General features: G+C 43.6%; 1 protein-coding gene across 7 annotated transcripts in view; it reads right to left on the bottom strand.

The window, feature by feature from the left end:
• HECTD1 (HECT domain E3 ubiquitin protein ligase 1) overlaps positions 1-13005 on the bottom strand; it is a 74488-nt gene that overhangs the window by 21296 nt on the left and 40187 nt on the right. For 4 of the 7 annotated variants that reach the window (XM_083349424.1, XM_083349428.1, XM_083349426.1 and 1 more), the window contains 2 exons: positions 4937-5773; positions 2922-3143 (listed from right to left, as the gene is read on the bottom strand). In XM_083349424.1, the coding sequence (XP_083205550.1) occupies positions 2922-3143; positions 4937-5773 (1059 nt within the window). The remainder of the gene's footprint in view (positions 1-2921; positions 3144-4936; positions 5774-13005) is intronic. The other 3 variants (XM_083349427.1, XM_083349429.1, XM_083349430.1) reach the window with 2 other exon arrangements.

Raw genomic sequence — 13005 nt, 5'->3', positions numbered from 1 at the left:
GCAAAAAGGCAGAAGACTAGCAGAGCACATCCTTGAGCATCAACTAGTAGTCAGAAGACATGATGAAAAATCTCATCATTCTCTGTTCAAAATATCACCATTTGTTTTCCCAATCGGCATACCTAACAACTGTAGACTATACATTCTCATCCCATTATATTAGTTCCCTCTCAGACCCTCACTTAATTTACCCAGTGCAATTTCCAGGGCTCCTGTATTATTGGATAATAATACTGATGATAACTGATTTCTTTGGAGAGTCAGATTTCAGTATAGTGTCCTGGGTTCAGCACTTGATTAACAATGGGTGTAAATCTAATTGTGGTCCATTACTCTATTAATATAATAGGTGGCTGTACATCAGTATTTCATGCTGAAATAGTTTTGGATACCACAATTTATTTATTTTTTTAAAAAGTAAATATATAAATAAATCAGAATTCCCTGTGGGTAATAATGAAGATGTTCACAGACCTAAATCAAAGCACAAATATTCCCAGAGTTTTTTCATGTTTTTGAGCAAAATACAACCATTTTCAAGAAGCAGTGTTTTGAATGTTTTGAAATAGCCCTTAATTCTTTTCTGCGACATGAAAATAATAACTTGGCAGAGCTACTGTAAGGCTCAGTGGAGCTATTACAAGGCTCAGCTTCTCATGTTGCCATTTAATGAAGGAAGTCTTAAATGTTCTGTACTATGCAAGAGGACTATGCACTGCATTTTATCATGTTTAAAGCCTACCTTGATCGATAGCAATAGCAGTTATACACCAGCCCACAGTATTTTACAGCACTCTCTGAGTGGCTTATAGTGTCAGCATATTGCCCCCAACAAACTGGGTCCTCATTTTACTGACCTCGGAAGGTTGGAAGGCTGAGTCAACCTAGAGCCCCATCAGGACCTGAGCTACTACTGGCTGAGGCCTTGATGGAGCAATTTGGATAAACTATTGGCTGGGGAGCAAGATTAGCAATGGTGCACAGGACTCACTGAGGAGCCATTTTATACCTGATTCTGCTCTTGGACCACATAAACACAGATCAGGTTGACTTTCTTCCCAATTTAGTTCACATCTATTGGTTTTTATACTTTAGCTTAAGAGCACAGTAACTGAGCTAATGGAGTAACTGATAATTAATGGAGACAGAGAATAGACCCTATACTGGTTTACAAAGGCCTTATATATTATTTTGCCCATGCTTTTTGCAGATATACTTCTAAGCACACAGAGATGACACATGGACATTTGGCTACTGGTTTTTGTTTAAAGCATGGTTTCTTCTGTTTAGCCAGTGTATGCATATATTTAAATATTGCTATTGTTGGCAAGGTCTGAAATAATAATAATTGAGGAATGTGTTTTTTTCTTTGGCTGTGGTATTAGTTAACCCTTTTTAGGTAATTAAGCATATACTGCAGCAAGCTCAGCCATATTAGGCAGTATTTGCAAACCTGTAAGGAAGCCACATATTACAACAATGGAAATACAATTGGGCTTGAGGTCTCCTTGTTTGGAACATTTCCCCAACATTCAGGGAGCTACTACTGCTACCTGAAAAATGGGAAGAGATAATTAATCAATGCTGTGATCTGAGTGTTGGGTCTAATACCTCAGGATAACAACAGACATTTCAATTTGAACTGCTTAGGATTTTGTGTGTACTTTTTTGTAAAAAATGACAAAGTTTCTGCAAATTAGCTGATCAGTATTATAAGGAGCAATATTCCTGTTCTAACTTCCTGCTGTTTCCTATGACAAGAACATTCTAAATATTTAGGGTTTTATTCGGCCAAATATGTAATGTTAATGCTTCAGCTGTTTTTCAGTGTTATTTTGTGGGTTTCTACAAGAATCAGTTCACATATTATGCCAAGCCATAGCAAGGTTGTTTGTTCCTGGTTCAATGCGACATGTAAACCAATTCATTAATTCTTACACTTTTGTATAAGGCAGACCACTATATTTAGTTCAAGGAATCATAATTAAAATTCCTAGCTCAACACTAGATATGAATCAATTTATTGAAAATTGAAGTAGTTTCAATTAGTTCTGAAGCAACCGGACTGTAAGGATGTTAAAAGCGTGAACATGTGTTAATATTATTTGTAAAATGAGTAATCATATTTATGCTGAAATCATTACTAAGCCTCTACATCTGGCCATATCAATCCAATTGTATTTCCCTGCTCTGGACCTTTTATAATTATAATTTGCTGCAGATATCTAAAAGAACAAACTTGGACTCGTGCTGCTTCCAAACACAATGTACAAACAAACTGCCAACAATGATTTGGAATTGAGGTTTTGAATTTGAACAAACATTAAATATTAAAAACACTATGGTAATGCTAATTACTAACCACAAATGCTTTTCAACCTTTTTGACAATGCCCCTAAATCTATTCACATCTCATGAAATATCCCACACTATTCACCAACTTACAAAAGAGCAAAGAGAACAGTTATTAAAAAAAGGATGAGAAATAGTAATTTCAGAAGCAGATTTCTATCCATATTGTTATAAGTATGCTATGGTAATTGTTGCAAACCTATTCTTCAAATGACTTTGTAGCAAAGCATAAGGAAGACTACCTATAAATCCGTGCAATACATACAGATGATGGTTTCATTTACTATGGCATTCAAATTTCATGTCCTGTATATCAAAACACCACTACTGAAATATCAATAAAGAAGTACCTTAAGTGACAACCATGTAAGAGGAGTGTGTTGAGCTGAAGTATATGGAAACATTGACAGAAGCTGAGATGCTTTGTGAAGAGGCCTTTATGTAGCTAATAAAGGGGCAAACAATCATTTGATATGCTTTAGTAAATGAAATTACTAAGCACAAAACCTGTGACAAAAATAAACCATGAATGGGAAATCTGCTTATGTTCATTTAAAAATAAAACTTACCATATAAAGAATATTCTGCTTCCTGACCTGTATCGCTCTCACTAGATGTTGATGTTAGGCTAGTAGTTAGAGTGTTACTAAGTGACTGACCAACAGATAAAACTGTAGTTGCTGTGGCTACATTGTTGCTGCTAGTAACACTGGATGTAGACATGGTCACTGTTGAGGTGGTACCAGTTGTAGTCAGATTAGGAAAACTTTGGGCACCCATTAGAGGAGAAGCTATAAAGATATGGTAAGATAAAATAAATAATCCAAAGTAGTACAATTTACATTAATGAGTGTTGTGTATTAAATCAATATTAAAGAAAAAACAGAAGTCACTAAGCTTATGGTAATAACGCAGAACTGCGGGCCAAGAAAAATAGACTGTTAAATAAAACAGAACATCTAAATAGGTACAGAAGCAAATGTGATTCTTATGAAGTAGCCCACATATCTGGTTTTAATAGTTAGATAATGCATAATCCATATTATAAAAAGTTTGTGATTATAAAGAGTTGATATATGTGGGCTACTTCCCTGTTCAAGGAAACTGAGAGTTCAACAATGTTTCTTACTTTACAAATTCATAGCGCTACTGTATCCAATCAGCTGTTCTTAGTAGGACAGGACCAGCGAATCAAAAGAAAGGTTGAAGTACAAGTTACTGCCCCCATTTCACTTTCTAAGCAGAAAGATATTTAGAAAATTCTGCAAAACTCTATTTCTTTCTTCTGGTTTGTGTACACTGAACAGCCACCATAAAGGGTTATTTTAGTTATTTTTTCAAATTTATTCAGCTGCCCATCTAACCCAAAGTAAATCATTACCTTACAGGCAACAATTCTACTGATTTAAAATGAGCATACTTTTAATTGTATGTTCAGGATGTACAATAGTTCTTGAAAATCATTGTCTTCCCCAGTTCAGTTCATGATTTACTGTCCATTTGTACACCATGGTTTGTTCAGCAGTGCATCGTAACAAACTACAGTCTGGCATGAACACTGAAGACTCATAACTAACTTTCACTACCTGCTACCAATCATGATTTCATCTTTTAAAATTAAATGTTTAAAGTTGCAGCATGTAATACAACATACATTGATTTACATAATATTCCATAAAACTGTCCTCAAACGTTACATACCCTGATTTATTATGTTTCAAAAGTACAAGCAATAACATTCCAAAACAAAATGAAAACTGCACAGTAGCCCCTTAAATGGTTCGTGGTATTTGAGCTACATTTCAGATTCTAATGATTTCAAGTTCTTTTCTATAAAAAAACAACTTCACTATTTCCTCACTGCATGTAACACAGTGCTCATGCCATTTCCTAAGTGAAAACAACAGGTGACACAAAAACTAATCACATGACATTGTATTCGTTCAGTATAAAACACTCAGTAGTAGGTCCTCAATTTGACAAAATAGGATTTATTCCTGACTTTTTTTTACCAGTAAAATACGCTTGTTTTCAAAGTGGCACTATATATTTTCTGGTGGTTGTGTTACAAAAAATAATTCAATCATTTTTTTCTCTACTGAAAATAATTGAAGTCCACTATTCCATAAAAGTACTACAGAAGAAAAATGAGTGCAGGCAAAGTTATAATATAAAGAATACATATTTCTAAGTTAGATAAAATATAAATGTAATATTCTGAACAGAGTCAGTAACACATGGATGCATTCCTTGGGACGTCAGCAATTGGCTAGAATTAAAGGTACAGTTAATACAATTAGATAAAAACAAAGAAAATTAGCACGGCAATGGTATATTATATTTGATGTTTTAATGAGCAAAATATGAAAAACAGTTATTTTACTCCAAACCAAACCCTTTTAAAAAGGGCAAGGAACATTCTAGAGTACGACTGTCATTAGCCGCATTAAATCCAATACCATATAACAATATGGGGCAATATGGCTAATGTTAAGTATTCAATTGCCCTTTCTAAAATTATTTCAAAAGAACACTCTCTTTTCTACAGAAATTACATCAGTTTATCAAAACACTTTTTACTTACTTGCAGTGCTCATGACATTTCTTCCCAAAGTATTAGTGCTGTTATCACTGCTACTTCGGCTTAAATTCATGTTGTTAGTAGCATTGGTGCGAGCTATATTTGCCACTCTCCGGACAAAGGACTCCAAACTAGAGGTTTCCCGCGAAGATAAATTAGGAACACTTGCGCTGGAACTCATTGGAGCTCCAGCAGCCAGCAGTGAACTCACTGATAGTCTGTTACTTGCTGAAGAACTAAGGGGTCTTTGGGAAGCAGCTTCTTTATTAGTTAGCTCAGATACCGAACTAACGTCTGGAGAACTCACACTAACAATTCCCATGGATATGGCATTGGATTCCCCAGTCGCACGGATTGAGTTGTCAGGTCCTAGCTTTCTTTCAACATTTTCATTGACCACATCTGCTGTTAAGGTGCTGGTACTTGCACTGGATGCTGAACCTACTTCAGTTTGGGGCACGCCATCAGCAGTAGAAAGTACAACTATTGGCTCATGGACGTCAGTGCCTGAAACTATGTTTTGTTCCATTACATTTTCAGATCTCCGTTCCATTTTGGTCGAACCCAAGCTGATGTCGCTGCTACTGGCCACGCTACACACAGAACTGCTACTTCCTTTTCTACTTGAGGAGCCTGCAGCAGCAGTCATCTTGTCTGGACAGTTGTTTTTCACCAAGCTGCTCCATGACTGCGTTGTGCCTGAAACAGTGGATGAAACAGGTTTGGGTGATGCCGCTGAATCAGGGTCGTACCCTGGGGCAAGCTTGAGGTCAAACTTTCCTTCTGCGCCCATACGGTAAGAGTTAGAGCCACCAGCATCCCAGGTGACATCAATCCAGCCTAGAAAGGGACAGGAGTTTGTGAGACCCAGCAGAAAGCAGACAGGAGCGTGTCAGACAGTAGCTCCACAACATGGGATCAGCTTCCCATCGGGCCATTATTCTGAGCTATAAAAATACTTAAGGGAATTTGAAGTAAGATAAAAAATTTAAAACTCAAAACAGCATGATTGTTGCAGATGTTATCTGGTTGTTCACTGTAATTCTACAGAATTGAGAACCCATCCAAATGCTGGAAACAGAATTTGATGTCAACTTTTTTCAAAAAAATTATTCCCTTAAAAATTGACCTACATGAAAGAAAAATATGGACGTTTAAAGGATATGGCAATTTATTCTTCATATTATATTTTAAAATCTTAAGTGACTCAAAAGGTCTGGGTGCCATCTTTCCCTTTTTGACTTTGTTAACCATGATCAAGATAAAGCAGCAAAGCGACACCAGCAACCCAGAGTCTTAAAAATAGGTAGCTCCTTCTCTAAGTGGTATTCAAATAACATTGCTCAAGGTGGGATGATGGGAGAAAAAAAAAGCAGGCCAAACTTTTTCAAGTGTCACTTGCAGCTGCTAGTGGTAAAAGTAGAGTGTGTGTGTGTGTGTGTGTGTGTGTGTGTGTGTGTGTGTATGTATACTGCTCAAAAAATAAAGGGAACACTTAAACAAAACAATGTACTGTATTTAATAGTAGGATGTCTTATCTTGTATTCCCTTTATTTTTTTGAGAAGTATATATATATGTGTGTATATGTGTGTGTGTGTGTGTGTGTGTGTGTGTGTGTGTGTTCCTCGACTTATGCAGAATTGACTTGGGAGGCCGTGTGTGGTGTAGTTGGTTCACATGGTGTGGTAGGATGGAGGGTTTGTTGTCACTGTGTGTTGGGGGGAGGGAGCACAGGGGGAGGCTCAGCTAATCTCAATGTACACATGTTGTACTGTGACAATAAAGGTTTTATTATTAATTGAGCTCAAAATTTCTGTTGCTAAGCAAAATGGTTGTTGAGTTTTGCCCCATTTTATGACCTTTTGTCCACAGTTGTTACGTGAATAACTGCAGTTATTAAATTAGTAACATGCCTGTTAAGTAAATCTGGCTTCCCCATTGATTTTGCTTGTCAAAATGGTAATCACATGGTCCCAGGACAGTGCAACTGTCATAAATAAATGCCAGTTGCTAAGCTCCTATATTTTGATCACATGACCACTGGGATCCTGCAGCAGCTGTAAGTGTGAAAACTGGTAAATAAGTCATTTTTTCCCAGTGCTGTTGTAACTTCGAATGGCCACTAAACAAATGGTTGTGTCAAGGATTACCTTTATTAGCTTTAAATTTGTTTTTAAATAATTAGCAATTTAATATTTATTAAATGATCATTTTTATATAATTGGTAATTATAAAGTGTGCATTAAAATATCCAATAAATTCCAAACTGTCATATTTGTCTTCTACATTTGTTATTTATTTTGAACTTATTTTGAAAAATATGAGAAAGTAATTTATTTGTATCCTGCCTTTATTATTTTTACAAATAACTGAAAGTGGTGAACACATCCAACACACACCTTCTTCCTATTTTCCCCACAACAACAATGCTGTAAGGAGGGTTGGGCTGAGAGCGAGTGACTGGCCCAAAGTCACCCAAATGACTTTCATTGCTAAGGCAGGATTTGAACCCATGGTCTTCTACTTTTTAGCCTGGTGTCTTAATCACTAAATCAATCTGGCTCTAGAAATCTTAAATTGAGAAAACCTAGTGTTTCAGAACTACTAAAATATCAGTTTATTATTGATCAGTAGAATATCTTTATTTTAGAAAATACCAGACTTATTACGAAATTCATTTACCGTATATACTTGAATATAAGCCGACTCGAATATAAGCCGAGACCCCTAATTTTACCCCCCAAAAATGGAAAAAGTTGGTGACTCGAGTATAAGCCGAGGCTGGGAAATGCAGCAGCTCACCTTATGCTCCTCTCCAGAGATCCTCCCTCAGCAGCGGCCGGCAAAGTAGCTCGCACGCGAAACAAGCCCGGCAGAGGAGCCGGAGCGGCGAGCAGAGGCGCCCGGCCCAGATCCTGCAAGGCCCGGCTGAGACGCGCCCCCAGCAGCGGAGCTGCTCCGGCTCCTCTGCCGGGCTTGTTTTGCATGTGAGCTACTTTGCCTGATGCTGAGAAGACCCGCTTGGGCACTCGGGTTGTTGTCAGTCTCCGCAGGCCCTTCTCGTTTCCAGGAACGTCAAGCGCGCTTGGCTCTCCACCCCCACGGCAGGGCAGGGCAGGGCAGAGACTTGCTCGCCCTTCTGACGGCCCTGAAGAGAAACGAAGGGCTTGCAAACTCCCCGCGAGAAGCTGGGCGAAGCGCGCGGCTGGGCGAGTGTGTGCCTGCGCGCGTATTTACGAAAGAAACGCTCCGAGAGTTCTTCTTTCTCCGCCCCCTTGGGGGGAACTCTAGCGACTGCTGTAGCCGCGCTTCTCTTCTCGGCTCCGAAAATAGGGATTTCTACTCTCTCTCTCTCTCTCTCTCCCCTCCCCACCCCGCATTCTCCTGCCTCTTCGATTGCGACAATAAAAGGGCGAAGGGTGCGCTGGTTTCTTTCTCCTTCCTCCCCCCCTCCCCTCCCCTCCCCGATTGTCAGGTGAGGCAGCTGGAGGTCTGGCCGGGAGATTGTAGCCGTTTTGAAACGCCGCGTCTTGAAACGCCCGATCAGCTGATTTTTGGGTGGAAGAGCCGCGGCTTGAATCTGTTTGCATCTGCCTGAATTAGACCGAAACGGCCTGAATTTGACCAGAGTTGCTTTGTAATGGCTGGAGGAACTGCAGAGGAGGTCTTGCCGGGAGATTGTGGCCGTTTTGAAACGCCGCGGCTTGAAACACCCGATCAGCTGATTTTCGGGGCGGAAAGAGCCACGGCTTGAATCTGCTTGTATTTGTTTGAACTTAACCAGAAACGGCTCGTAATGGCTGGAGGAACTGCGGAGGGAGTGAATGCTCCAGCCTGGAATATTTGGAAAGGCTGGGGGAACCGGATGAACTGCAGCTTAAGCGACTGTTGCCGGAGGAGCCATGGCTTGAAACGGGTAGAAAAAACACTGTCGACCCCGGCATCTTTTGCGGGGAGGGGCGAGGTGGGGTGGGGTGGGGTGGAGAAAGCAGTTTGCGAAGCAGCCGAAATGGGGGTATATAGAGGATGGGAGGTTCCCACCGAGAGAGCCAGCAGAGTTGTTGTCGAAGCGCGTCACACGCCTTTCCAACCACCAGAGAAGGGAGGAATAAGAAAGAAACACACACACACACACACACACACACACACACCAGGAAATCGAGGAAGCTTGCGTAAGATCTGAAGGAGACACGATCGTGGGAAAGGCACCGAGCGTGCCGTGGAAAAAAAAGAAAGGGTGGACTTGGGCTCGGCTGGTTTCGCAACGGGAAATGGGAAATCCCCGCAAAAGATGCCGGGGTCGACAGAGTTTTTTCTACCCGGAACAAGCAAACACGCAGGCAACCCTGCACTATTCAGCTCAGTGAAGTCACGCTTGGTTAAAAAACAGATTTAATAATAATAATAAGAAGAAGAAGAAGTTGGGCTGATCAAATGTTTCAATAATGACTGAAGGAGAGATGCTTGTACCTTGGTCTTTGTGCTGGTGTCTTGACATGCCAATACACTAGTACGGAAAGCTGCCGTTCACTTTCGGGGGGAGAAAAAAAACACAACAACACCGCACGCTTTCCGCCCCGAAAATCAGCTGATCGGGCGTTTCAAGCCGTTTCAAGCGTGACTTCACTGAGCTGAATAGTGCAGGGTTGCCTGCGTGTTTGCTTGTTCCGGGTAGAAAAAACGCTGTCGACCCCGGCATCTTTTGCGGGGAGGGGTGAGGTGGGGTGGGGTGGGGTGGAGGAAGCAGTTTGCGAAGCAGCCGAAATGGGGGTGTCAAGCCGACCAGGAGGAGGAAGAAGAAGAAGAAGAAGAGGAGGAGGAGTGGGGGGCACGCGGCGATCCCGCTTCGCTGCTTTCGCCCGGCGCCCTTTTCCGACGTCCGCATCACTCCAGGCTCAAAGGGCGCCGTCTGAACGGAGAGTGCGGGGAAAGTGGACGTGCCGCCGGCGCCCTGCTCCCAGGCCCGGATTGGCTGGAAAACATGCCTGCTCGCGCGAGTAGGCAGGCGAAGATCTGGAAGGCTCGGGATGTAGGGAGGGTGGGGGGTGGGGGGTGGGGGGAAGCGAGAGTCTCCTCGGCTGGTTGGTGCGGCGGCTGCCACTTCACCCCAGCAGCCCGGGCGCCAGAGATGCTGCTTCTCTTTCGGCTCCGCGTCCGCCAGCGCTCGGAGCGGGCTCGAGGTGCTGCTGGTGAACTTCCTTCCCCCTTCGCTTTTGCTTGCTCCGCTTCTGCTGATGTCACGGCCGCCGGAGCTCGGGAGGCTCGCTCGCCAGTCACAGCCGGGAAGCCTGGGGGAGACCGGGAGCCAAGAAGCCAGCCGCCGCGAGTGCTGCGAGGGAGCGCGGCGTGGCGGGCGGCTTTTTAAAGGGAACGCCGCCCCCTTTTTAAACTTCCCCTCCTCCTCCGCCCAGCCTTTACTCTTCTTTCCTTCCACTTTCCGGATTAGGGCTGGGGAAGGAAGGAAGGAAGGAAGGAAGGAAGGAAGGAAGGAAGGAAGGAAGGAAGGATGGATTTAGAGAGGAGGGAAAGGGGAGGGAGGGAGGGAGGGAGGGAGGGAGGGAGGGAGGGAGGAAGGAAGGAAGGAAGGAAGGATTTAGAGAGGAGGGAAAGGGGAGGGAGGGAGGGAGGGAGGGAACAAGCAAACGCTGCCCCAAAACTGGGGCGTTTCAAGCCATGGCTCCTCCGGCAACAGTCGCTTAAGCTGCAGTTCATCCGGTTCCCCCAGCCTTTCCAAATATTCCAGGCTGGAGCATTCACTCCCTCCGCAGTTCCTCCAGCCATTACGAGCCGTTTCTGGTTAAGTTCAAACAAATACAAGCAGATTCAAGCCGTGGCTCTTTCCGCCCCGAAAATCAGCTGATCGGGCGTTTCAAGCCGCGGCGTTTCAAAATGGCCACAATCTCCCGGCAAGACCTCCTCTGCAGTTCCTCCAGCCATTACAAAGCAACTCTGGTCAAATTCAGGCCGTTTCGGTCTAATTCAGGCAGATGCAAACAGATTCAAGCCGCGGCTCTTCCACCCAAAAATCAGCTGATCGGGCGTTTCAAGACGCGGCGTTTCAAAACAGCTACAATCTCCCGGCCAGACCTCCAGCTGCCTCACCTGACAATCGGGGAGGGGAGGGGAGGGGGGGAGGAAGGAGAAAGAAACCAGCGCACCCTTCGCCCTTTTATTGTCGCAATCGAAGAGGCAGGAGAATGCGGGGTGGGGAGGGGAGAGAGAGAGAGAGAGAGAGTAGAAATCCCTATTTTCGGAGCCGAGAAGAGAAGCGCGGCTACAGCAGTCGCTAGAGTTCCCCCCAAGGGGGCGGAGAAAGAAGAACTCTCGGAGCGTTTCTTTCGTAAATACGCGCGCAGGCACACACTCGCCCAGCCGCGCGCTTCGCCCAGCTTCTCGCGGGGAGTTTGCAAGCCCTTCGTTTCTCTTCAGGGCCGTCAGAAGGGCGAGCAAGTCTCTGCCCTGCCCTGCCCTGCCGTGGGGGTGGAGAGCCAAGCGCGCTTGACGTTCCTGGAAACGAGAAGGGCCTGCGGAGACTGACAACAACCCGAGTGCCCAAGCGGGTCTTCTCAGCATCAGGCAAAGTAGCTCACATGCAAAACAAGCCCGGCAGAGGAGCCGGAGCAGCTCCGCTGCTGGGGGCGCATCTCGGCCGGGCCTTGCAGGATCTGGGCCGGGCGCCTCTGCTCGCCGCTCCGGCTCCTCTGCCGGGCTTGTTTCGCATGTGATTCCGGGCCAGGTGCTGCTGAGGGCGAGCAGAGGCACCCGGGCGACCCCAGCAGCGTCAGGCAAAGTAGCTCGGCCGCGCGCAAGTCCTCGGTAAGTTCTTTTTTTTTGTTGACTGGAGTATAAGCCGAAGTGGATTTTTTCAGCCCAAAAAGTGGGCTGAAAAATTCGGCTTATACTCAAGTATATACGGTATTTTAATGTGACTTTCTGTAAAATCTGAAAATCATATATACAGAAAAGCAGAAAGATTTAGAGCAGGGGTCTTCAAACTTGGCCCTTTTATGACTTGTGGACTTCAACTCCCAGAATTTCTCAGCCAGTGTGGCTGGCTGAGGAATTCTGGGACTTGAAGTCCACAAGTCATAAAAGAGCCAAGTTTGAAGATCCCTGATTTAGAGTATATAGACCAGGGGTGTCAAACTCAATTTCATTGAGGGCCGCATCAGCATTGCGGTTGCCCTCAGGGGTCTGGGTGGGTGTGGCCTACTGGGTGGGCGTGGCCAGCTCTACATCGTTCGCCTCAAGGGTGCCTATGGGGGCCTGGGCAGGAGTGGGACAGTTCTGAGGGTCTCTGGCAGAAGGAGGGCCTCTGGGCCAGGGCCAAGGCAGCGGGGGCCGTTCCCTCACTGTTTCCAGGATGGCTTCGCGGGCCACATGAAACCACTTCACGGGCCGGATCTGGGCCCCGGGCCTTGTGTTTGACATGTCTGATATAGACCTTATGGAAAGATAAAGGTGGCACACTCTCTCTCCTAGGGTTCCGGATAGTCTTGAAACCTAATTTTGGTCCCAGACCTGGGTTTGATGTTTGTCACTATTTACTGGCGCCTGTACTATTTTGTAGGTTTTGTTAGAGTATTTTAATCTGGGCTGTCTGATGATTTAATGTTTCTTGATGTTTTTATAGTTTTTTAGTTTTTGTAAACCACCCAGAGTCCACTAGAATTGGACAGTTAATTAATTAAGCAATCTAAATAAATAAATTTTATTTTTTTTTTAAAAAAATCTAAACTTATAGTTAAAAATCTAGAAATAAAAATTCTCCCTAGCACTATCCAATTTAATTTCATTATATACAATGTTAAAAAAGCAGTTAGATCCCAGTGAAGCTAACAAAATAAGAAAATGCATAGTAAACTTGATAAAAGCCAAACGAAAAAAAGGCGAGTTGCAAAATGCTAAGCCAGAAGACCACAGCTAGCTGTTTTTATAGAGAGGGGTTTAGTTTTTCTTGAATAATTGATCATTCATACAGTATGAAGCACACCAAAAATAAGAGTACAATGGTTATAGTTAAACTGCACAACCTATACAATTAGTATAAGATATGCTTTTTTATGATTTC

The sequence above is a fragment of the Vipera ursinii genome (genome assembly GCF_947247035.1).
Source record: "Vipera ursinii genome assembly, chromosome: 1".
Lineage (NCBI taxonomy): Eukaryota > Metazoa > Chordata > Lepidosauria > Squamata > Viperidae > Vipera > Vipera ursinii.
The sequence above is the reverse complement of the archived record's forward strand: the minus strand, read 5'-3'. Positions and strand labels throughout refer to the sequence as shown.